Source organism: Stegodyphus dumicola, chromosome 8 (assembly GCF_044657685.1).
Source record: "Stegodyphus dumicola isolate Sdum_Otavi_A_Nest chromosome 8, ASM4465768v1".
NCBI lineage: Eukaryota > Metazoa > Arthropoda > Arachnida > Araneae > Eresidae > Stegodyphus > Stegodyphus dumicola.
Window position 1 is genome coordinate 178,201,687 of NC_140775.1, and position 23,838 is coordinate 178,225,524.

The 23,838-nt window shown below is 34.3% G+C and overlaps 1 protein-coding gene across 3 annotated transcripts in view; it reads left to right on the forward strand.

Annotated features, from left to right (window-relative positions):
- The first annotated feature begins 11,780 nt into the window (after positions 1–11,780).
- The window catches only part of LOC118189454 (cytochrome P450 2J1-like), a 35,972-nt gene continuing 23,914 nt past the window's right edge, over positions 11,781–23,838 (forward strand). Inside the window, exon 1 of one of the 3 annotated variants that reach the window (XM_035360054.2) lies at positions 11,781–11,866. Coding sequence is in view for 2 of the 3 variants with exons in the window: in XM_085822795.1 (XP_085678921.1) it covers positions 12,782–12,785 (4 nt within the window). In the remaining variant the exon portion in view is untranslated. Of the gene's footprint in view, positions 11,867–12,679; positions 12,786–23,838 lie in introns of those variants that run through there. The other 2 variants (XM_085822795.1, XM_085822794.1) reach the window with 2 other exon arrangements.

Sequence of the window (23,838 nt, forward strand, 5' to 3'; positions counted from 1 at the left end):
GTATAAATCAAAATTAATAAAAAAAGTTATCCGATTTGCCACTGCAGATATAATATCCAAGATGAAGCTAATTTCTCTGCAAAACTACAAACGTGATCTGATCCGAAACCCTATTAACAGTCAAGCTATAGTACGATAAAGACGTTTACAATTATCTATACACAAACATATGTATCCTTATTTTTACGTCGAATTTAATAAGTAACAGACAGAGTTATTATTAGCATGTCATTATTTTTCAAGTTTAGTCCCACATTGTAAATACTCTCTTAAAACTTAAAACGATTTCGCAACTCGTTTAATTTAATGATTACATAAACATGTTAGAATTAAAAAACTGTCAGTCTAAGAGTTTAAACTATGAGTATATTTGAATCACAAAGTGTAGCCAACAAAAATGTCTGACAGGTACCAAACTTTAGTTTTCGAGTAGGAAATAAATAAAAATTTGAATTTTTTTCTTTGCTATTGTGATTACTCATGAATGTTTAGATAAATATTTATTTATTTATTATTATTATTATTATTATTATTATTATTAGTCCAAAGGGATTTCAGTCCCGAAGGACTACCGCTTTCGTTTTGGCATTTTGCGTCGGACTCATAAACGTCGGTTCACTTTTCAAACTGTTGCCACAAAATGTTAGAGTCCTGCATTATATTTGAAGAAATTAAATAATGAAAAATCTGCATAAATGATTGTCTATTTCTCGCATTGTGATAAAACAATGGTACATAGAGCCATCGAATTTTGAATGACGAAATCCTACTGCGAATATGGGCATCTGAAATCCCAAATTTGGAATTTGTTTTATTATAGATTTTATATTTTGTAAAACTTTAACGAATTTTTGATTTACAGACTCAATGCTTTAAAAGCGAGAAATGGCAACGTTATATAAAAAAAAATACTTTTATCTCCAGCTCGCGAGACTGTGTATATCGGAAATTCTAAAGATATGCTTAATTTAACATTATTTTGCGATATTGCTATTGAACTGAATTTTATGGTTTAAGTGCAAAGAACATGATATTTAATAAATAAAGGTAACACTCAAAACGTTAAAAAAAACGCCCCTTTGGACGTAATTTAAAATCTGAAAAATTTCAGATTTTTTTTTTTTTTTTTTTTTTTAAAAAAAGACTTGCTCCTCGTCAGCAGTTTTCAGTTTTCAAATCTGGTACTTCGCCAGTACGCAGTTTGAATTTGGAACCGCTGTGATAAGTCACATAACAAATGTAAATGCTTCAACAAATAGCAGATTGTAATCCACCAGCGTTGAGCGGAAAAACCGCTGAACAATGGCAGTTTCGGCCTAGGTTCGAATCCAGGCGAACGGTCAGGCTGACTAGCCTTGTAAGTAATTTTAATTTGTTTCTTATTTTTAGAGTAATATTGTAATGGTTAGTTAAATTTGTGATGAACCTATTGTTCATCGGGGGGGGGGGAGAGTTTGTTGAAATTCTTTCTTTCTTCCTCCGATGGAGTCAATTTTTCTTTTATTAATTATTCTATCTGTCGCCGACTAGGTCATGTGACTAGCAGCAAAGAAAGAATGTAATAGTCTTGGATGTGACGCTTGAAAATTATCTGTTTTGACCACATGGCGGTAATCAACAATTATAATATTTGTTCTTGATAAAACTAACTTGGCCTTATATTATATGTAAATTTCTTGTTTGAATAATATAAATAATGTAAATAATTTTTTTCATTAAATATTAGTGTTTTCAACTGGAACTATTGAATTCTTGAGGTGTTTGAATCCATTGCGTGAGAATTTTTCTGGAATAGAGGTATTGACTCAGGGATTCATGATGTATTCGTGTATTTTCGATTTAATTTATACTCTCCTAACTCGTGAATAAAATAGAATCGTGAAACGTGATCACAAATCCAATTTTACAAGCCCGTTTCTCTTATAAAGTCCTTCATGTAGATCTATCCATCCCCTTACGCAGATAGCCCTATGTGCTTCGTAATGATAAACTAAACCAAACCATAAATAGCGCATTTGTGAAATTATTACTAATGCTCTTATTAGTAAATTAATAATAATAAATCATAACAAATTAAATTAATTATGATAAAAAAGTACAAGCTTTCAGATTATTTATTATGCCCAAAGGAGCGATTTTTTTAACATTTTGTGTGTTACCTTTACTTGTTAAATATCATATTCTTCGCATGACCTGTCTAGAAGACTTTGCCCAGAAAGCTGCCGATATTGTTCCAGAGTGGAAGCGAAATACGAGCTGCTGATTCCGGTCGCAAGACAAATTACAACATCAACATCGGCTGATCGAGACCCATGTAGTGATGTTGAAGTCAGGAAAAACCAGCTGGGAGACCGCGACATTAAACCCGTAATTGGAGTCATCAAACAGAAAACCTACGTGTCAGGACATTTCTATCTGTAGTCCTACAACAAAACAATACTGGGCACTCAGGGATTCGCTTCACATTCTAAACAGCGTCTTATACCGGAAATTCGAATCGGATAATGGGAAGACTTTCCGATGGCAACTGATACTTCCAGATCACGGATTCCTGATATCCTTAAGGAACTACATAACAGCTCTACAGGAGATCACTTTGGAATAATGAAGATCTTGCAAAGAGCTTGTGAGCGCTTTTACTGGAATAATGCTAAGGATAACGTGCAAAAGTGGTGCCGATCTTGCGATGCCTGTGCAGCTCGGAAAGGACCGAGGAAACGCAGCGGAAGTAAGCTGCAACGTTACAACGTAGGTGCGCCTTTTGAACGTATCGCCTTTGTCATCTTGGGACCTCTGCCACGAACTGATGATGGCAACAAATACATACACGTTGTCATTGATTACTTCACCAAGTGGCCTGAAGCGCATCCTATTCCTGTTCAAGAAGCTGTCACAGTAGCTGAGGTGATGATATATCACTGGATTTCCAGGTTCAGAGTGCCTCTTCAGTTACATTCAGATCAGGGAAGGAATTTTACGTCGGCAATAATCGAAGAACTATGCAAACTACTCGGCATTGACAAAAACCCAAACGATGCCATTACATCCCCAGTCGGACGGCATGATAGAGAGGTTCCAATCGAACCATCTTTAATAACCTCGCATTAGTGGTTTCCAGAAACCAACAGGACTGGGACAAGAAATTACCACAGTTTTTACTGGCTTACCGCAGTGCTGCCTACGAGACTACTGGCTATTCCCCATCACAGGTGCTCTTCGGTCGTGACCTTCGTCTGCCTTGTGATCTCTTGTTTGACCGCCCTTCGGATACTCCTTCATCGCCTGAGGAATATATTTTCCAAGCCCGATTTGCAAGGTGTGGTTGTGGAATCCGACTCGATGGAAAGGACTCTGTCCGAAATTACAGTCTGTCCGAAATTACCTTGGGATGGTCCGTACAAAGTCCTAAACAGGCTGAATGACGTCGTGATTCGGATCCGTAAATCTTCGAACTCTAAAGCTAAAGTCGTTCATTACGATAGGTTAGCTCATTACTATGGCCATAGTACACAGTGTAAATAATTGTAAACAGTGTAAGACCATGGTCCTTTTTGTTTCTAAATGTGTATTTGATTTGATTTCTTTTAGTATTTGATAGCATTTGATTTGTATTTAGTATTTGATAGCATTTGATTTGTATTTAGTATTTAATAGCATTTGATTTATATTTAGTATTTGATATGATTGATTGCATTTATGATTCACGTTTTTTGTTACTGTAATGTAATGCTTATTATTGCATTTATGCTTTAGTTGTAACTTTGGCTTCCTGTCCAGGGACTGTAATGCCCGGGACGTGCAGCCCTTAGGAAGGGGGCAGTGTTACGGATTTGGTAATTAAATAGCTAATTATAGTAGACTTATAAATTAAATTGTTTTATTCCCCGTGCAGTGCAGCGCTTGACGAATATTATGAGAAAGCTAAGCCGGAAAAATTAAAAATACAAGAACACGTGCATTTAACCTTTAATAAATAAATAAATATCTCTTTTTGATTTCAAGAAAATTCCAGAAAATTCTCGCGAGCAATTTAAATTCTTATAAAAGTATAAAAACCTCTCAATTCAGCTAGTTAGTTTGTTGTTCTTTTAAGACTTTGTTTAGAAAACTTGTTGACTGTAGCGAATTCGCGGATTAGCTTTCTCTAGCTGTTTTGAATTAAGTTCTCTTGAACGTTTGAATAGTTAATGTGAGATATTGTAATACTGTACGCATATCTGAGGAAACTTAAGCACATTTGTTGTGATAATAATAAATATTGTTCATTTTTCATCGGACTTGTGTATTTATTTCGTAACGAACCCGTAGGCACGCAAGAGTATCAATACCATTTTTATTGTTTCATGTAACAGTTTTATATCATATGCAGTGCTTATAATTCTGTTTGTATTTATGTGTTATGATGTTATTTGTACCATGAGTGTTAAATAAGTTTTTGTCAGAACAATTTAGGATCATTCGAGGAATTTTCCTTCTCTTCGCAATTCACTTCCTGACCGCAGAATATGCGATAAATATCATTTTGTGAGAAGCAAACCTAGATCAGGAAATGCAATAAATGTAAAGGTGAGGTAAAAGCCTCTCGATATGATGTGACCACACTGACAAAGCAGAGAATAGGAAGCCGATTTAATTTTTTAAAAAAAAATCATTCATGGCATTTATTTTAACTTGAAGAAAGTGCTTAAAATTAAGCTATAGGTAAATTATTTGTAAATTTATTTATCTAATGAAAGCAGGAGTTCTATGTATGAGGGAAATACAAACGTACACACACATTCTGTAACTTTTTGCAGTTTAAATATCTCTAACATGTAATGCAAATGTGAATTTTGAGCTTATAAACCCATTACAAAACGTTCCTCCTTTACAAACCATTACAAATAGCTGATAATTTTTGAAAAATATTTCATAAATGAAGTGTGTCCTGGAATAAGAATAAAAAATGTATGAGATTTTTTTAAATCAACGCTGTAATTAACACAAACTTAAAATTTAGGTTATAATGCTACACAGATAACCTCTGTCTATTTTAGCCCAAAAAGACTATTAATCTCGAAACACGATTTTACGTTGTTGTATTTTTCTTTCGAGTCAGTTGCCATTCAGCAAAATGTAAAATGTTTATTTTTCAAATTGAATCTGTCTGTTATGGATTAACAAACAAAGATATTTAGAGGCAATAAATGCAGGTCTTAAGAATATTATATTTTTACTCTCTAATTAGCTCGATTTAAATAAAAATCTTTTTAATTCACTGTATATCTAATTTAAAACATCAAATATTTTTCGAGAATTACGTTATATATTTTGTCGCCTTTCACATAAACAGAAGTTACATAGCATTCCCGACTAAATATATACTCATCTAGAATCCTATAAAATCTTTCGCTATTCCACCTGGGCCAACTCTGTTGATAATCCCAATCGATGAATGACATTAAGGTTAAAAGAGACCTTTTGCTCAACCTTCAAAATCTGAGACTCTGCCTTTTCCACCGAACTGCAGATTTAACCCTTAGAATACCGAAGCATTCGTTATCCTGGATGCTTAATATATCGAAGCGCCCCTCTCCATCCGTTAGCGCGAAAATAGGTGTGAATATTTCAAATGACATCATTTCTACTTCCTAACAAAGAAGCTTCCATTAACTTTTAGGACAAGCTGTCTACAATAGATTTATACAATGCATTTGGAGAGACTGCACCTGCAACTGCATATCTTAAAGGAAGGGAAGAAAACAACATCGCAATTTCTGACGTTTCAGGAGGTCGAAGTCCCTTGAATGAAAGACCATCTCGGACGTTTCGTCCATCAAGAGGTTAAATTGTTGCCTAAATTCTTTTTGATCTATCTTATGATGAATTGCTCTAGCTATATTCTTCCACACTAGTATTGTTTCTTTAGAAACTGTTTTTAATAGTGAAAGGTAAATTTTCTTGCAATGAATCATAATTCTAAGCATTCTTTTTACTTACTTGTACGAAGTAAAGGAAGTATTGTAAATAGCGAAAAAAATTTCGGGTATCATGTCAAAGAAAATATCCATTTTGAGCACTCTCGAATCAGTTTGAACAATACTTTTGCGTGACACCTGTAAATACGGAACAGAATAAAAGACTCTTTTTCCCAAAACGAAATGTAAAATGAATTTAAAATGAATTTTCATGCTATCTGATATCGAGATACATACGTGCGCATAACTCAAAAACGAGTAGTCTCAGAAAGCGAAAATTGTGTGTATGCGACTGCTATAACATGCAGTTTTTGGTTGCACCTCAATTCTTGGTTGCAATTGGCCGCACCAAACCTATATACATATATATATATATAGCACACTGCTGCTTGGCTTGGTGAGCTTAGATTTTTTATTCTTATATGTTGGTAAATTGCATTTTTTTTGAATTATTACGCTCTTATGTTCCAGTTAAGCTTTTTACGCCTTTAGTTAATCTGCATGCAATAATTGTAAAATTATCAACAATTTAAAAGTTAAGACACAATAACACGCCGAATAAATACTAATTCAGAAGTCAAACAACAAAAATCAGCGTTAATTTACAAAATTTTCACAGGACTAGTTTCGATGGTTTTACCGAACCATCATCTTCAGCTGCAAAACCGCAAATGAACAAGATAGGAAATAATGTTTAGATAAGATAAGAAAGCCTGGACAAGAATAAGCAAGTGGCGCCATCTGTTGGCGAAACCAGAACTAAAACATAATTTCTCTAAAAGCCGAAGGCAAATTTGGATTGGAATTAGGATCGTTAACTAGAACAGAAAGATTTTTATGAATGTGAAATGCCTCTAGAAAATCCAGTTCTCCAATGGAAGATGTTTTTTGAATAATTTTGGCAGCAGAAAAATTGAAAGTGTAATTTTCGGACCAACAATGTTGAGAAACAGAAGACTTCTGTGTTTCCTTTCTTCTAACATATGCCTCATGTTCTTTGACGCGAAATTTTAAGGCTCTCTTAGTTTGGCCAATGTAAATTAAACCGCACTGGCAAGGAATCCTATAAATACCCCAGGAATTCATATCCGGAATGGGGTCCTTGAGTATAGAAGTTGGAATTTTATTGATGGGAGAGTAAACAACCCGAAAGTTAAATTTCTGCAAAATATGTGCAACTTTATAGCTAATTGATGGAAAGAAGGGAATGACAACAGAATTTTTATAATCTCCTAAAATAAGAGTGTGGCTTTTAGTGTGTTGAGATGAGAATTTTTTAACTGCTTGATTAATAATGTTGGGTGAAAAGCCCCTGTCAATAGCTATTGCTTTTAAATAATTTAGTTCTTCATCAAGGGCTAGTTTGGAGGAGCAAACTTGAAGAGCACGGAAAACATAGGAATAAAATGAAGCTAACTTTTGTTTAGTCGGATGACATGATTTAAAGTGTGGTGGAAGGCAAACCGATGAAGGTTTACGGTAAACTGTAGTACTGAAGTTGGATGTGTTACGTGTGACCAGAATGTCGAGAAACGGAAGAGAATTGCAAGTCTCAAGTTCAAAAGTGAACTGAATAGCAGGATCAATAGAATTCATTGTTGAAAGAACTCTATTTAAATCATCTTTATTACCTTCAAACAGGGTAAAAGTATCGTCTACGTAGCAGAACCATGCCGGGAAGTTTAAAGTTTCAAACAATTTTGATTCATAATAATGCATGTAGATATCAGCCAGGATGGGACTGAGGGGGCTTCCCATGGCTAATCCCTCAGTTTGCTTGTAATATTTATTTTGGAAAACAAAATGTGTTTGTTTCAAACAGAGTTGAGTGAGAGAAATTAGCTCATCAATTTCGATGCAAGAGAAATGAAATTCGCGAAGTCTGGTTTCTAGACATCTTAATGCACCCTCCACTGGGACATTGGTGAATAATGATTTTACATCAAAAGAAACCATGAGTAAATTACGAGGAGAAATGTTTTTAACCTTTTTTACAAACTCTATTGAATTTTTTATGGTGTAAATGTTATTGTCTAATAGAGTGGAAAATCTAGAAACTAAATATTTAGCTAATGGATACGAGGCAGTACCTAAATTTGATACAATAGGGCGGAAAGGAATACCACTTTTATGAATTTTGGGAAGAGCATATAATCTGGCACAATTCGCAACAGATGGGATAAGCGAATGTTTTAAGTTGCTTGAAATGATTTGCGAAGATTCGATCGCAGTTTTTATTTTGGATAAGTCCGAAGGTGAAGGATCTTTAGGGATCGGATTATATGGTCCTTCGTTTAAGAGTTTAGTGACACCATAGATGTAAGTGTTCTTATCCATGACGACTATCTGGCCACCTTTGTCGGCCTTTGAAATGACAATATCCGGGTTAGAATGAATCTCGCGCATTGTAGCTCTTTCTCTCGCAGTTAGATTTGGTTTCAAAGGTTTATTATTGAATTTCACATTATGAGCGATAAGATGCCTAATCATTTCTTTCTGTGAATCTGAAACTTTACTGAACTTGAAAGCTTTTTCGATAGGAGCCAAAATCTTTGGAATCGAGGGTTTACAGGTTTGTGAGAAGTTAAAATTATATTTTAGAATTCTCTCTTGTTCTTCTGAAAGACTAACATTAGAAATATTAACTATTGGCTTGAAATATTAACTATTGGCTATTAACTATTGGCTTGAACATTAGAAATATTAACTATTGGCTTGAGAAATATTAACTATTGGCTTGACATCAAGCCAATAGTTAATATTTCTAATGTTAGTCTTTCAGAAGAACAAGAGAGAATTCTAAAATATAATTTTAACTTCTCACAAACCTGTAAACCCTCGATTCCAAAGATTTTGGCTCCTATCGAAAAAGCTTTCAAGTTCAGTAAAGTTTCAGATTCACAGAAAGAAATGATTAGGCATCTTATCGCTCATAATGTGAAATTCAATAATAAACCTTTGAAACCAAATCTAACTGCGAGAGAAAGAGCTACAATGCGCGAGATTCATTCTAACCCGGATATTGTCATTTCAAAGGCCGACAAAGGTGGCCAGATAGTCGTCATGGATAAGAACACTTACATCTATGGTGTCACTAAACTCTTAAACGAAGGACCATATAATCCGATCCCTAAAGATCCTTCACCTTCGGACTTATCCAAAATAAAAACTGCGATCGAATCTTCGCAAATCATTTCAAGCAACTTAAAACATTCGCTTATCCCATCTGTTGCGAATTGTGCCAGATTATATGCTCTTCCCAAAATTCATAAAAGTGGTATTCCTTTCCGCCCTATTGTATCAAATTTAGGTACTGCCTCGTATCCATTAGCTAAATATTTAGTTTCTAGATTTTCCACTCTATTAGACAATAACATTTACACCATAAAAAATTCAATAGAGTTTGTAAAAAAGGTTAAAAACATTTCTCCTCGTAATTTACTCATGGTTTCTTTTGATGTAAAATCATTATTCACCAATGTCCCAGTGGAGGGTGCATTAAGATGTCTAGAAACCAGACTTCGCGAATTTCATTTCTCTTGCATCGAAATTGATGAGCTAATTTCTCTCACTCAACTCTGTTTGAAACAAACACATTTTGTTTTCCAAAATAAATATTACAAGCAAACTGAGGGATTAGCCATGGGAAGCCCCCTCAGTCCCATCCTGGCTGATATCTACATGCATTATTATGAATCAAAATTGTTTGAAACTTTAAACTTCCCGGCATGGTTCTGCTACGTAGACGATACTTTTACCCTGTTTGAAGGTAATAAAGATGATTTAAATAGAGTTCTTTCAACAATGAATTCTATTGATCCTGCTATTCAGTTCACTTTTGAACTTGAGACTTGCAATTCTCTTCCGTTTCTCGACATTCTGGTCACACGTAACACATCCAACTTCAGTACTACAGTTTACCGTAAACCTTCATCGGTTTGCCTTCCACCACACTTTAAATCATGTCATCCGACTAAACAAAAGTTAGCTTCATTTTATTCCTATGTTTTCCGTGCTCTTCAAGTTTGCTCCTCCAAACTAGCCCTTGATGAAGAACTAAATTATTTAAAAGCAATAGCTATTGACAGGGGCTTTTCACCCAACATTATTAATCAAGCAGTTAAAAAATTCTCATCTCAACACACTAAAAGCCACACTCTTATTTTAGGAGATTATAAAAATTCTGTTGTCATTCCCTTCTTTCCATCAATTAGCTATAAAGTTGCACATATTTTGCAGAAATTTAACTTTCGGGTTGTTTACTCTCCCATCAATAAAATTCCAACTTCTATACTCAAGGACCCCATTCCGGATATGAATTCCTGGGGTATTTATAGGATTCCTTGCCAGTGCGGTTTAATTTACATTGGCCAAACTAAGAGAGCCTTAAAATTTCGCGTCAAAGAACATGAGGCATATGTTAGAAGAAAGGAAACACAGAAGTCTTCTGTTGCTCAACATTGTTGGTCCGAAAATCACACTTTCAATTTTTCTGCTGCCAAAATTATTCAAAAAACATCTTCCATTGGAGAACTGGATTTTCTAGAGGCATTTCACATTCATAAAAATCTTTCTGTTCTAGTTAACGATCCTAATTCCAATCCAAATTTGCCTTCGGCTTTTAGAGAAATTATGTTTTAGTTCTGGTTTCGCCAACAGATGGCGCCACTTGCTTATTCTTGTCCAGGCTTTCTTATCTTATCTAAACATTATTTCCTATCTTGTTTATTTGCGGTTTTGCAGCTGAAGATGATGGTTCGGTAAAACCATCAAAACTAGTCCTGTGAAAATTTTGTAAATTAACGCTGATTTTTGTTGTTTGACTTCTGAATTAGAATTTAAAAGTTATTTAAGTAGTACTAAGCCTAATGAAGACGCCATTTGTTTACATTTGAAACTTAGCAGAATAGTGAGTTAAATCAGTTTCTGCACCTTCAGTGTCTTTTTGCAGAGTGGGACCGAAAGTAAACTTTCAGCTTTGTCCACGAAAAAATGTACTTTATTGCCCACTGGCCAAATTGCTTGTTTTTGGTCTAGAAACTCTAATTTTAACTGTAAAAATTATTTTTTAAATTTTTTAGCTGTATTCGGCGTTTTATGTTTTCCCATATTTTTCAATTTTTATTGAAGATATTTTGAGGTTTCATGCATTTTTTCCTTGCCGCGCAGTGATAATTGAATTAATTGAATGAAAAATATATCTCCGACTAAATTCGAGGAAATAAGTTTAAGAGAAATGCAACAAAAAATGTGTGTAATTTAGTAGGCCGTACAAGGAAGTCATGTGTCCAGATCAGATTTTTGATTCTAGCAATATCGTTATTAATCGCACCAGTGGAACGATGTTTTTCAGCATTAAAACAAATAGATAATTGAATAGTATAAATGGTTAATTAATAGGACGTATAATGCGGTTTTCGTTAACCAAGGAAAACTGTACTGCGACTACGATAAAAACTATTTAAGAAGCTTTTTAATGAATTTTAAAATTTGATAAAAATTTTCTCTCCAGTCGTGAAAATAGGAGAATTTTAAGCTTTTATTGTGTGTATTCTATTATTTTATATGCTATGCAATAGTCAGCAAAGTTAATATTCAAATGATAGCGCCACCTATGAGACAGAGATAGAACTAATTCTCACACAATAATATTTTTTTTTTTTTTTTTTTAATTTAAAGTTTACCTGCTTACCCTCTGTGTAAATTCAGCATATACCCTTGCTTCGATGCCCCAACATGGCGACATTCTATATGTTATCTTATGCAGAATTTTGGAGAGTACTTGATATTATCACGACAGCTTGTTGATTGTGTTAGCTAAGATAAGACGGTGTTTAATATCAAGCCATTTTATGCATCAGTATGAGTTTCGTCACTAAAGAGTGGTGTTCTAATTTTTTGCTTCCCAAGTATGTTTCTGTTTTGTTGTTTCAAACATATGTAATTTGTCCTTTGCTATTTCATAATTTTGTAATTTTATTTTTACTTCAATAATTTTCACTATTTTATTTAAATTTTTTAATTTTACAAAATTTTTTTAATTTAAAATTTTTTATTTTTACTTTTTTATTTTACAAAAATATTTTTTTTATTTTTAAGTTTTATTGTTTTCCTTTCGCACTTTCTTATGTTTAGTTTTTCCTGTGACTTTAAATATTTGTCTTAGTTATATTTGAATTTTTTTATCAAAAGTAAATTTTTGTTTCTTTTTTAATTCTTTTTGCTTCCTCTCATAAACGTAAATTTTACTTTTATTTATACACTTTTTATTTTTATTTTATGTTTAAAAGTTTTCCGTAAGTTATTCTACATTTTCCTTTTTTTTTTTTTTTTTTTTTTTTTTTCCGAAGATGTAAATTAATTCTTCCAAAATAAGTTTCTATTTTTCCCAACCAATAAGCATATCTAAATCTTAGTATTATTTCTTATACTTTTTGACAATAAATATGCATATCTGAACTGAATTTAGATTTTAAGAATATGACATTTTTTCATGCTACTTATTTTTCAAAAAATCTGAAAAATATCTTAAAACGAAAATACATAATATTTCTCCATATAATGTAAACTAATGTGCATGTTTCGTGATAGTAGGAAAACAAAATTTATATTACAGCGTAATGTGTAACCTTCGAACTGTTTCCAAATAAAAAAAATAACACCTCAGCATTTGACGGTATTTTAAAAAGAACACTCCTAATCCATTACAGGAAGAAGAGCGGGCTTGTTCAAGAATTCTGTGTCTCAGTGACAGATCTCTTTTACCCAGTATATGACAATACAAATCCTTCTAATAGTTTTTCCAGAATTCAGAAAATACGACTATGTGTAAGTACTGCCATGTCTCCATACGCGTTGATTCGGTATTCATGGTTTCAGTTATCCGCAATTTACAGCGATATACAGAAAAATTTCTTAAATTCCTAATTAGGCGCCAAAAGACAGTGGCTGGTACATGCTGAAACACATTACCTGAAAACACACGTAATTTAGTTGACTTCCCATTAAATCTCAGACATGAAAATGGTATGTATGATATACTTTGCATTATTTGATGTACTAGTACAATGTTATAATGCAGTGCTGTGTATAATATACACTGGTTATCATAAATTAAGGAAAAATCACAAAAATCACGATTACTCAAAACGTTACATGTAGAATTTAATGAAACTTACCCACAATATACAACACATAATAAAGTATCAAATAACACAAAAAGAAATTATCAGACAAATACGGTAGTATAAAAATTAGCACATGTATAAAATGAACAATACGAAGGTGTCAGTTTGCTATAGGAAAAGTACCTTCAATATGGAATAAGATCGCCTCTAGAAGCAATACAGCACATACAGCGATGTGTGATGCTTTCAATTACGCGGTCTATCAGTTCCATAGGAAGGGAGAGTGCAAAGCAGTTGCAAGCGCAACAAGGGTCTGAGGGGGCGGACTAAGAGCAGCTAGACGTCTCCCTAAAGCATCCCGAACGTGCTCGATAGGATTCAAGTCCGGTAATCGAGCTGGCCACTCCATGCGCATAATTGTTTTCTGTTGAAGATAATCATCTAAGATGCGAGCCCTGTGTGGTCTCGCGTTGTCGTCTTGTAACAGGAAAGCATCACCTATTGCCCGGCATATGGGCGCACATAAACATCAAGGATGTCATCTCTATAAATCTGAGCATTCACGGTTTCCCTTGGAAAGACATGGAGGTCTGTGCGTCCACCCAAAGAGATGCCACAGCAAACACAGACACTGCCCCTTTCCATGTACATCTCTTTCACGGATGCTTGACGGATGATAACGGGTTCTAGGTTCTCTCCATATCAAATAACGCCTACTATCGCTTTCTAGACTAAACCTGGACTCATCCGTAAATAGAACCGCCCGCCATTGATCAGGCGTCCAGTGGACATGTTGTCGTGCCCACTGAAAACGGTCCCTCCTATGGCGTGACGTGAGCGGTACACAAATGGCTGGTCGCCTCGTATACAGACCACCTTCGTGAAGCCTTCCACTTATGTTTGACTTTGTTCTGCCTCTAGTCTTCCAGTGGCTTTCTATCTTAGTTCTGTAGGCAAATGATGCCTGGAGATCATTGTTACGAATTGGCTATCTCAGATTTCTGATGTCACTATCACAGTGAAATATGTGGGCTTGCTCTCAAACATGGACTTTTATGCTCCTCGCAGATGACGTATTCCGAGGGCAGCGCCACTAATTTGCATATTGGAGTTTTACTCAGCTAATCTTACTCAGGCGTCCCCGTCCTCCGTTTCCAACCAACCAACCAACCAACCAGCTACTCTTACTTGGCAACATATTCAAATTTTACACGGTTTGGCTTATTTTTGAGGGAGTTATCGCTATTTTTGTGATTTTTCCTTAATTTATGATAACCAGTGTAGTTTATTTAATTTAATTGGCAGTGTGTAATTTACCAATTAAAACTCAATCTGTGAATGCGCGGTGTCCACTAAGCCCTTACTGAAGCTTTTAGTTTGTCAACCGTTGGTTGTAGACATACGCTTCCAACTACAAAACTGCTTTAAATGACGCAAAGATTTATGTTTTAATATTTTTAAGTTTTAAAAAATTAGCTTCGTATAAACGAAATCTAGCTTTCTACAGGTATCTACGGTTCCTATACTTATATTTAGGAAAATTTTAATATTGGCAACTGGACATTAACTGGATAACAGCGGTTACCTCTTGTCCAATTACCGTTCAAAACTTAAACAAAGGATATCATTTCTTATAAATACCCTTTTGCTGAAATGCGCAATCGCGTTTTTACGCTCTCTTGCCCTGCTAGTGCGTCTCTCGTTGAATCACTGTATCACTTCTTGTCTAGAAATGTAATAAGTTGTAGGTAAAACTGTTTATTTGTTATACAAAATAAAACACAAAATGTTTGACTCCCATACAATAAAAATTGATCGAGGTATTTCAGTTCGAAATTTGCAATATTTAACGTAATTTTTAATTTGTAATGAGGGGTTCCCTAATAAATAAATTAAAGCATTTCAAGGTTGATTTTTTTTTTCCTTTAAATGACATTCAGTGATGTTCTTTTGCGATTTATTTGTATATTTGTTCTTTACTTAAAATGTTTCACAAACAATAATCAATCAACAAATGGATTGTATTCCTTCACTTTTATTTATTACACTAATTATAAATAATATGTCAGCGATGCGACATAATTGATACAAAATAAGCGAGCCATTCTACATGGTTGTCACAAACACAATTCTATCAATCAATTATCTTGTTGCCACACATAAAGTTCAAAACTAAAGGAAGAAAAACAAAAGAAATTTACGCTGTTTGCAACAATAAAATGAAGCAAACGATACTCACATAAACAATATTCATTTATAATTTTGTTACAAATCCTATTCTGGTTATTGTAAAAAAATTCGTTAGATTTCTTTTCATTTTAAAGAATGCAAATAATATTACAATTTGAATACGCGCCAATACTAAGGCCTACCAGTTTCCCTTAAAGCTCGAATTCTGTAAGTTTCTGTTAATCAAATCCCATTTTAAAAGAGAAGTATATTTATCAATATTTTTGAGCAATAATCTTACAGAAATATGCTCAAAATATATGATTAATTCACGATCTAATATGTTTTTGTTCTTATTTTTTTCATTTTATTTTGAAGTATAACGTAACTGAACTATTCAATACTTTTAGAGAGGGGTTTCTAAACCTAGGGCTTATGTATCATTAATGGTTTATTACATTATATTTGGTGGTACGGGTTTGACACAAAATATTAACATTAATGTTTAAAATGAACGTAAAGATCGAAAATATAATGAAAAGTAAATATTTTGTGATTCAGTTCCATGGAAGATCAGACGTAACCAGATTTGCACAGTTGATAGCTTATATTACAAGGTATTTCTCCCTCCTTTCTGCATGTTTGGTGGTGTAATGGTTAGCACACTCGGCGCGTATTCGAGAGATCGAGGTTCGAGCCCGGCGAGAGCATTGCTCATTTTTCACGTTTCCTGCTTTAAAAAAATGCCTAATGACTCTACAATATTCGATTTGAAAGAGAACAAGTCCCAGATGAAAATTTTTATTTTGAGAGCCTCATCCAAATTATACCACAGCGGATAAGATTTTCAAGAAAATTTACTAGTTTATCGCTAGTCATGAAAGAAACTGGAAAAAATTGTAGAAGTGTGCTGACGGCATACATTCTGGTGGTGGTACTGGTGGTGGATTTCCGCCAACATTAAAAAAAAATTTCACCAGATGCAAAATTTACACATTACAGCATACACCAAAACTCTTTTTTTTTTTTTTTTTTTTTTTTTTTTTTGTGTGTGTGTGTGTGTTATGCTTTTGTGGCTTGGCCTTTCTCCTCATAGCCATATGGCAGGTTTCGCCCGCTAGGTGAGCTGGGGGGCCAGTGCTTAGAACTAACTAACTAACTAACACCAGGAAGCTGTCAATACAATGACCACAGGACTCAAGAATTGTTTCAGATCTATCTCTGAAGATATAGAATTTTGAGCTCTTACATTATGACTGTTTACAGCTGTGCGGAATGAAATGTTTAATAACCATATAAGGTATATTCTCCCTCAATTCTGCATGCCTTGGTGGTGTAACGGTAGCACACTCGGCGCGTATTTGACAGGTCTAGGTTCAAGTCCCGACCAGGGGATTGCCCAATTTTCGCATCTTGTGTTTAAAAAAAGCTACTTATCATCTGGAACACCACAGCTTCCCTCCTCATTCTGTAATACAATCCTACTAATGCCCTTGTAAAGCCATGCACTTTCCTTTCACAACCTCAATAATCTGCTGGTGCAGCCTCGTGTGGCTCCAGGAAGCTTTTGCTGTAGTTAGAGGAGGGCGTGGGACGCATGCGTGTTTACCACCTCTGTTAGACACCAGGCGTCCCCGTCCTCCGTAACCTACCTACCTACAGCTACAATACGCTCATTTTAAGCATTGAAATTCAGTCATTGTTAAGAAGAAAAGTTTTAACTAGACTTTTTGAATTATATTCAGAGGCCAAAGTGTTTTCTTACAGAATCCTTTTTTGTACTCTGTCATTGTTTTACTGGAGAACTATTGATATCACGTTTAGAATAGCTGTTCGATATTTTTTAGAAACTTGAACGAACTTAATTCTAGTTTACAATGTTCCAGTATAAGTGTCACGTGACAAAATAAATGCAGCAGTAAAAAAACTAAAATACAGAAAAAAAAAGCAAAACAGCAGCTTCATTACCAATATTAGAAGAGTTTTACCAGAATATACATTTGTCATGACTGAGCAACTAATTGAAGTTGGAGACACAAACACACAGAACTTGTTAGAAATTAAAAATTGGGCAGAATGTCCGTTTTTCATTTTGGATGCTATGTTAGATAATGCTTCCGATCAATAGAGAAATCATATTTTAGATAATTCATGCGACAGAAATTTTCTAAAGTAATCTTAAGTTCTGTAACCAAGCTATTTCTCAGAAAGATAAAATTTATATTTATACCGTATACACAACAGTAAGAAACTATTATAAACACTACCATGTAACGAAACGCTAGAAAACAGCCTCCATTTTTTGCAATGCCACTCTAAAAGCGCCAAAAATTTAAAAAAATAAATAAATAAACTAATAACGCAAGCGTTAGTTTGAGTTTTGCATCGACACAACTTTCTCCCTTGTCCCCGAGTAAATTTCTTTACGTTACATTTTATTAATTTTGGCATGCAACTCTTTTATGTAGTGTTTCTATTTTAATTTAATTTGTTTCGTTAAATGTAGAAAGTATATTTTCAAAATTAAATTTTGTCAATTACTTACAATTTTCAGCTGACCTAGTTACAATTTTCACTAACTTTTGTAATTTTTGATTAAAAATGAGAGATGGAAATATAAAAAGAAATTACTAACTTTAATATATTCTTTTAATTCCTGATTTTAATTTGACGACTGCGTCACGTGAAAACTCCACATAAGGTCATCTGCAATGAGTTAGCTCTTGTCCAATCACCATTCAAAACTTAAACAAAGGGTATCATTTCTTATAAATACCCCTTTGTTGAAATGCGCAATGACATTTTTACTCTCTCTTGCCGTGCTAGCGCGTCTCATTGCTTCGCTAAATCATTTATTCTCTGGAAATGTAATAAGTTGTATATAAAACTGTGGGTTACTTATTGCACCCATAGTGATGTGTAAAAAGAAATTATTCATCAAACAATAAAATTATGGGGTGAATATCCAGCTAGTTTAGATATTCAAGTTCTATCCGTCTATTACATATCGTGTCTGTATGCTAGCAACATCTATAACATTCTCGTCATGTCTATAAAATTACTGATGTCATCATCTACAAATTATCACAATTAATTGCTAGTCGATTGAAAAGTTTTAGTTATTATTAAGAAGTAATTGCTGTTATCACTAACAAAATTGTTAGAATTAATAGCTGGTAGGTGATACAGCAAAGCAATAAGACATGCGCTAGCAGATCAAGAGAGGGTAAAATTTAGTAGTAACTGCGCATTTCACTAAAAGGGCATAAGAGTTGAAAATCTGTGTTTATACTTTGAATGATAATTGCAGATGACATAATGCGAAGTTTTCAAGTGAAGCTGTTTAAAGGGGTTAAAAGAAGCAAAGTTAGTATTTTTCTTTCATATTTTACGAAATGTACAGGAGCGGTAAGATAGCTTCACCGCAAAGCAGTTTTAGGGTTGCCATATATGGCAAGGGTAGGCAGGGTTGCCACATTTGGCGAGAAATCGCCCATTTGGCGACAAAACTGGCGATATATACCATGGACGGTTGGAGAACCTTCTGGAACGAATTCTTACCGGTTTAGCCCGGAATGTTCTCGAACACCAGTCAAAAGCTATATAAACCCTGCTGGTACGCGGAGAGTTGGTTACGAGTTAGAGTGTGTCTCGTCTAGCTAGTCAATCCCTGCGGAGTCGATCGAGTTGACAGCCGGGCAGCGAGTGCCGAGTGGGTCGTCGAGTGCATCGAGAGAGTCTTTTAGTGCATCGCGAGTTAGTGCATCGTCGAGAGAGCGTGTTGAGCTCCGGGAACGACTGAACCGAAGAGTCGGGAGCTGTGCTCGTGTGTCGTCGTGTGCATCGCGAGTTGTAGCGTGGAGAGTCTGGAGAGTACGTGGAGTTTCGAGAACGACCAAGCAAAGTCGGGAGCTGTACTCCGGAAAGCAGAGTCGGGTGCTTTGCAGGAAGCTGTCTCCACCGTTATTGCCTGACAGTGTGAAGGCTGGGTCGCTGATTGTTTCAGCGCGTTTATAGTAAATCTTCGACGACTGTAACAGTGTTTTGGAGCTGTCCTGATTAATATTGATAAATAAAGTGTGTTTCGATACTTCACCCAGTGTCGTCGTTATTCACTCCAAATCTACGAACCCCGTGCGAAAGTGAAGGAAGAAAATAACGTAACAACTGGTGTCAGAAGAATAAAAAAAAAGTAACAATATTTTATATCTTACATGCATACTTACGAAAAAGCGATAAAATTTTATCACCATTCATACCTTTGCGAAACTGTACGCCATGCTGTGAATTAAAAATAACTATACGACACGGTTGCATTTTGAACCTAACTCAGGCTTGATTTTAACAAAGATAAAACCCGACACATTCAAATTGGTTAAAATATAGGCACATATGAAAGTATTCTGTGCAAGTAAAAAGAATATCATCGAATTTGATAAATACTTTGAAATACTTAATATACTGTTGCGTGCGAACGGGTTCGTAGTAAACTGAATGCACCAGGCCGATGAAAAGTGAAAAAAATTAATTATTATCACAAGAATAAAACAAAATGCTTAGAAATCTAGTTCGATTTCACAGCGAATTCGCCGCAGCAAACAACAGCAGTTTTCTAAACAAACCTTATAATAACTACAAATGAAGAACTGAGAGATTTTACATTAAATGCATTAATCTATACATTAAATGCGCGTGCTCATCTACTTTTAGTTTTTCCGGCGTATTTTTCACTTCAAGTAAGTCGTGTGCAGCATTGCAATGGGAAATGAAAGAATTTGATAGCAATTCTATTAAAAATATCAAAATAAATAAATCAATACAAAAACCGTAATAGTACTAATATTAATGTGTCTTTATGTACTTTTTAATGTGCTATAGTTTTCTTTCAATTCAAGATGTTTCTTCATAAATAGTACACACCACCTAAGTTTCCCCTCCACGTTTTCAAGCATTAAAATTGGTAGGAAAAGAGGAAGAAATAAGTAACTAAATACGTTACTTGCTATTATTGTGTAATCACATGATATTTACAACAACAGTGATCTCAAAATAACTGCTTGCAGAGCCGTTTTAATTATGAATTTGTTGCAAATACAGTGTTTCAAAGATTTCAAGATTTTAATTATTTGGATTTAGAGTTTACATTTTTACTTCCTTCTACGAAATAAAAATGAAATATTGTAATCGCGAAAAGTTTCAGGCAACATATTTCAACGAAAATATCCATTTTGACCGCTATCGAATGCAATTTAACGATGTTTTTGCGTGATATCTGTGCTTAAGGACAGAATAAAAGACACCTTTCTTCCAAAAAAATTATAAAACTGCTTTAAAATGAATTCTGAAAAGAATTTTTCGTGGCGTCTGTACGAACGTATGTACGTACGTGCGTGCGTACGTATGTATCTCGCATAACTCAAAAACGAGTAGCCTCAGAACGTTGAAATTTTGTATATAGGACTGCTATAACATGTAGATGTGCACCTCGTATTTTGGTTGCAATCAGCAGCACCAAATGTATATAAATATATTTATATATATATCCACTCTCTTACCCGGCTCAGTGATCTCAGTTTCTTTACTCTTATATGTTTGTAAATTGTACATTTTTTGCTTTAAAAATGATTGAATTATCATGTTTTTAACTTCCGGTTAAGGTTTTTATGACTTTCGTAATTCTGGACGCAATATTTGTACAATTATCAGTGCGGTTAAGTTTTAAATAACATGGCGGACATATTTGTTTACATTTGAAACAGTAGAATTGTAGATTTGTTGCCAATCTAGAGAGACTAAGCTTGGCAACACAAAAATAAGGCCTTCATTTATTATTGCGAATTAAATCATGCTTAATCCTTTCTGGAATTTTTTCGAGGAAATAAGTGTTTAAGATTTACTTCGTAATTTTTAATACAGATATTTTGAGTTTTTATGTATTTTTGCCTTGTCGCGAAGTGCGAGCTGAATTAATTGAATGAGAAATACTAAATCGTCTGTGAAAAACTGTTTCTTTTCTGTTTTGTTTGCTTAATTTCTTTCATACATCGTTTTAGATTTATTATAGTATTTGAATAGAACATGTGGCAACGATAATTCTTCAAATGATATAAATTTTGTGCATTCAGAGTGTCGTTATAGTAAACAAATATAGTGAACTTTAAAGAGTGCATTTATTCTATTGTGGTTTATGCGCTGTCGACAAAGTAGATTTAATTCAATCCAATCAATTTAAATGAAATTCAAGAAAAAATGCGTATAATTTAATATTCCGTACAAGGAAGTCATGTGGTGTACACATCAGATTTTTTTCATTTCCATTAAAAACGAAAGTGAATAAACGCATTAGAAAATCTAGAAATTCACAATGCGATATAAATCTTTTTCAAGATTTGGAGACTTATAAATTTTTGTTCCTATTCGTTAAAAAGTAAATAACGTCAGTTACGAATTTTTGCAATAAGCATACTCTATTCTTTCGGGAATACATTACAACATCTTGCGTGCTTGACTATCAAAGTCAATCCAGGATAAAGTAATGTTGTTTTAAAACTCGAATCAAAAGACTGAGCTTTGACTAATTCTAAGGTATATGGTTTACCCCGTGTGTAACGTGAGTACGATCCTGTTCCCCTTAGGCGTCCCTTCCCTTAGGCAGATAATCTTCGCAGTCTTTGCTGTATTCAAATAACCAATCAACCAACTTATCTGAAGTTTGCTGGATTTGATTGGAAAGAGTAAAAGTCATTTTCCGAAGCTGCATAAAGTCGCGCTTCATTGCCTGCCTAATCATTATTTAGATACGATCGTATAAACATGGCTACTGCTGAAGTTCATTTACGGCACTATATCTTGCACAAATTTCAACAAGAAAAATATGCTACAGAGGTGTGTCTAAATTTAAAGAAAATTTTTGTTGGAAATGCAGTTTTGGTCAGAGCATTCAGGATATGGTTCAAACAATTTGAGGTAGATGATTTCGACCTTAATGGTAAGCCAAGCTATATGCTTTCAATCGATGATGGTATTGTCAGGACCATGATAGAGCAAGATCTTTTTTTAACAACTTCGGAGATTGTAAAAAAAAAGCTTAACTCATCTCAACAAACCATTTCGTACCAGATACGTAAACTAGTATTGGATTATAAATATTCTAAATGGGTGCCTTATGAGTTAAGTGACAAACTTTTGCATGATCGAGTCGTCATATGCATAGCTCTGCATGTTTGGAACGCAAACGAATCTTTCTTGGACGGGATGATAACTGATGATGAGAAATGGATTACCTATGAAAATATCGTTAGAGTTGTCAGCCCAAAAAAATCTAACATCTTCACCTCTAAACTGAGCTGGAGCTTGAGGATGCTGATTGTACAGCCAGGGTCCAATAAATTATGAGCTTTACAAACCTGACGAAAAACTCCATTCGGAAAGATACCCTCAATAAATGGATGATTCCAAACGAAGCAGTCAAAGAAACAACGCCGGCGATGTTGATTAGAAAGCGCATCATACTGCATTCATGATAATGCCCCACCAACATGCTGTATAAATACGCATCCGTCCATTACATATCGCGTTCGCACTATTCTAAAACTCAATATTCAAATCAAATAATAAAAACATTTCGCTTACCTGTCAGACTCAGCATTGATTCTTACATTCTGTTATTTTATCCAAATTTTATTGACGGCACAACTGAATACATTTACAATAAAGAAACACATATAAATTTAGTTTGAGTTTCGAAACTTAATGTACTTTCGTTTTACATCTCTCACAGTCAGCAATGTTCTAAACTACTCAAAAGAATTCAGGCGTACACAGCGCCATCTGGTGCAATACAGTTTCTGCATGCTGCTTTGGCGACTCGTCAAAAAAAAATGGTAGAGCTAGACTTCGAAATTCTGCCCCATCTGCCATACTGCTCTTGTAATAAAAATGTGTGATGCTCGCTGTAATGTACAATGTGCGCGAATACAACGACCAAGTAAAGCATGAGGTGTGTAAATGTGTGCAAATGTATCTAAATGTACCCCAACTGTGTAATATTCACTCAGCAATGACTAAGCAATTCCATGTATTAAGTTAAGTAAAGTGTATGTTTATCAGTAACGCTGTAAAGTAAAGAATACTGTGTGAAAAATTGCATTATGTGTACAATGTGTGTAAATTTCATGATCAACGAAATGTAATCCAGTGCGTAATTTTGTAAGTAATTCTGTACGTCAATCAGCAACGCACAAAGTAATGAATAACGTGTGTAAATTGTAATGCATCATGTGTGAAAATTGTAATGCATTATGTGTGAAAATTGTAATGCATTATGTGTGCGTAATGCATTATGTGTGCAACGTGTGTAAATTCCCTGATCAACGAAATGTAATCCAGTAATGTCCGTTCTAATGAAGGTAAAGTTAAGTATGAAATTGTCATAATGAAATTTACGTAACAAAATGTAGGTAATGTCCGTCCTAAGGTATGTAATGAATGTAATGTAATGAAATGTAATGAATGTAAAGTAAAGTATAAAAATGTACTAATGAAATGCACATAATGAAATGTATATAATGTCCGTCCAAATGATT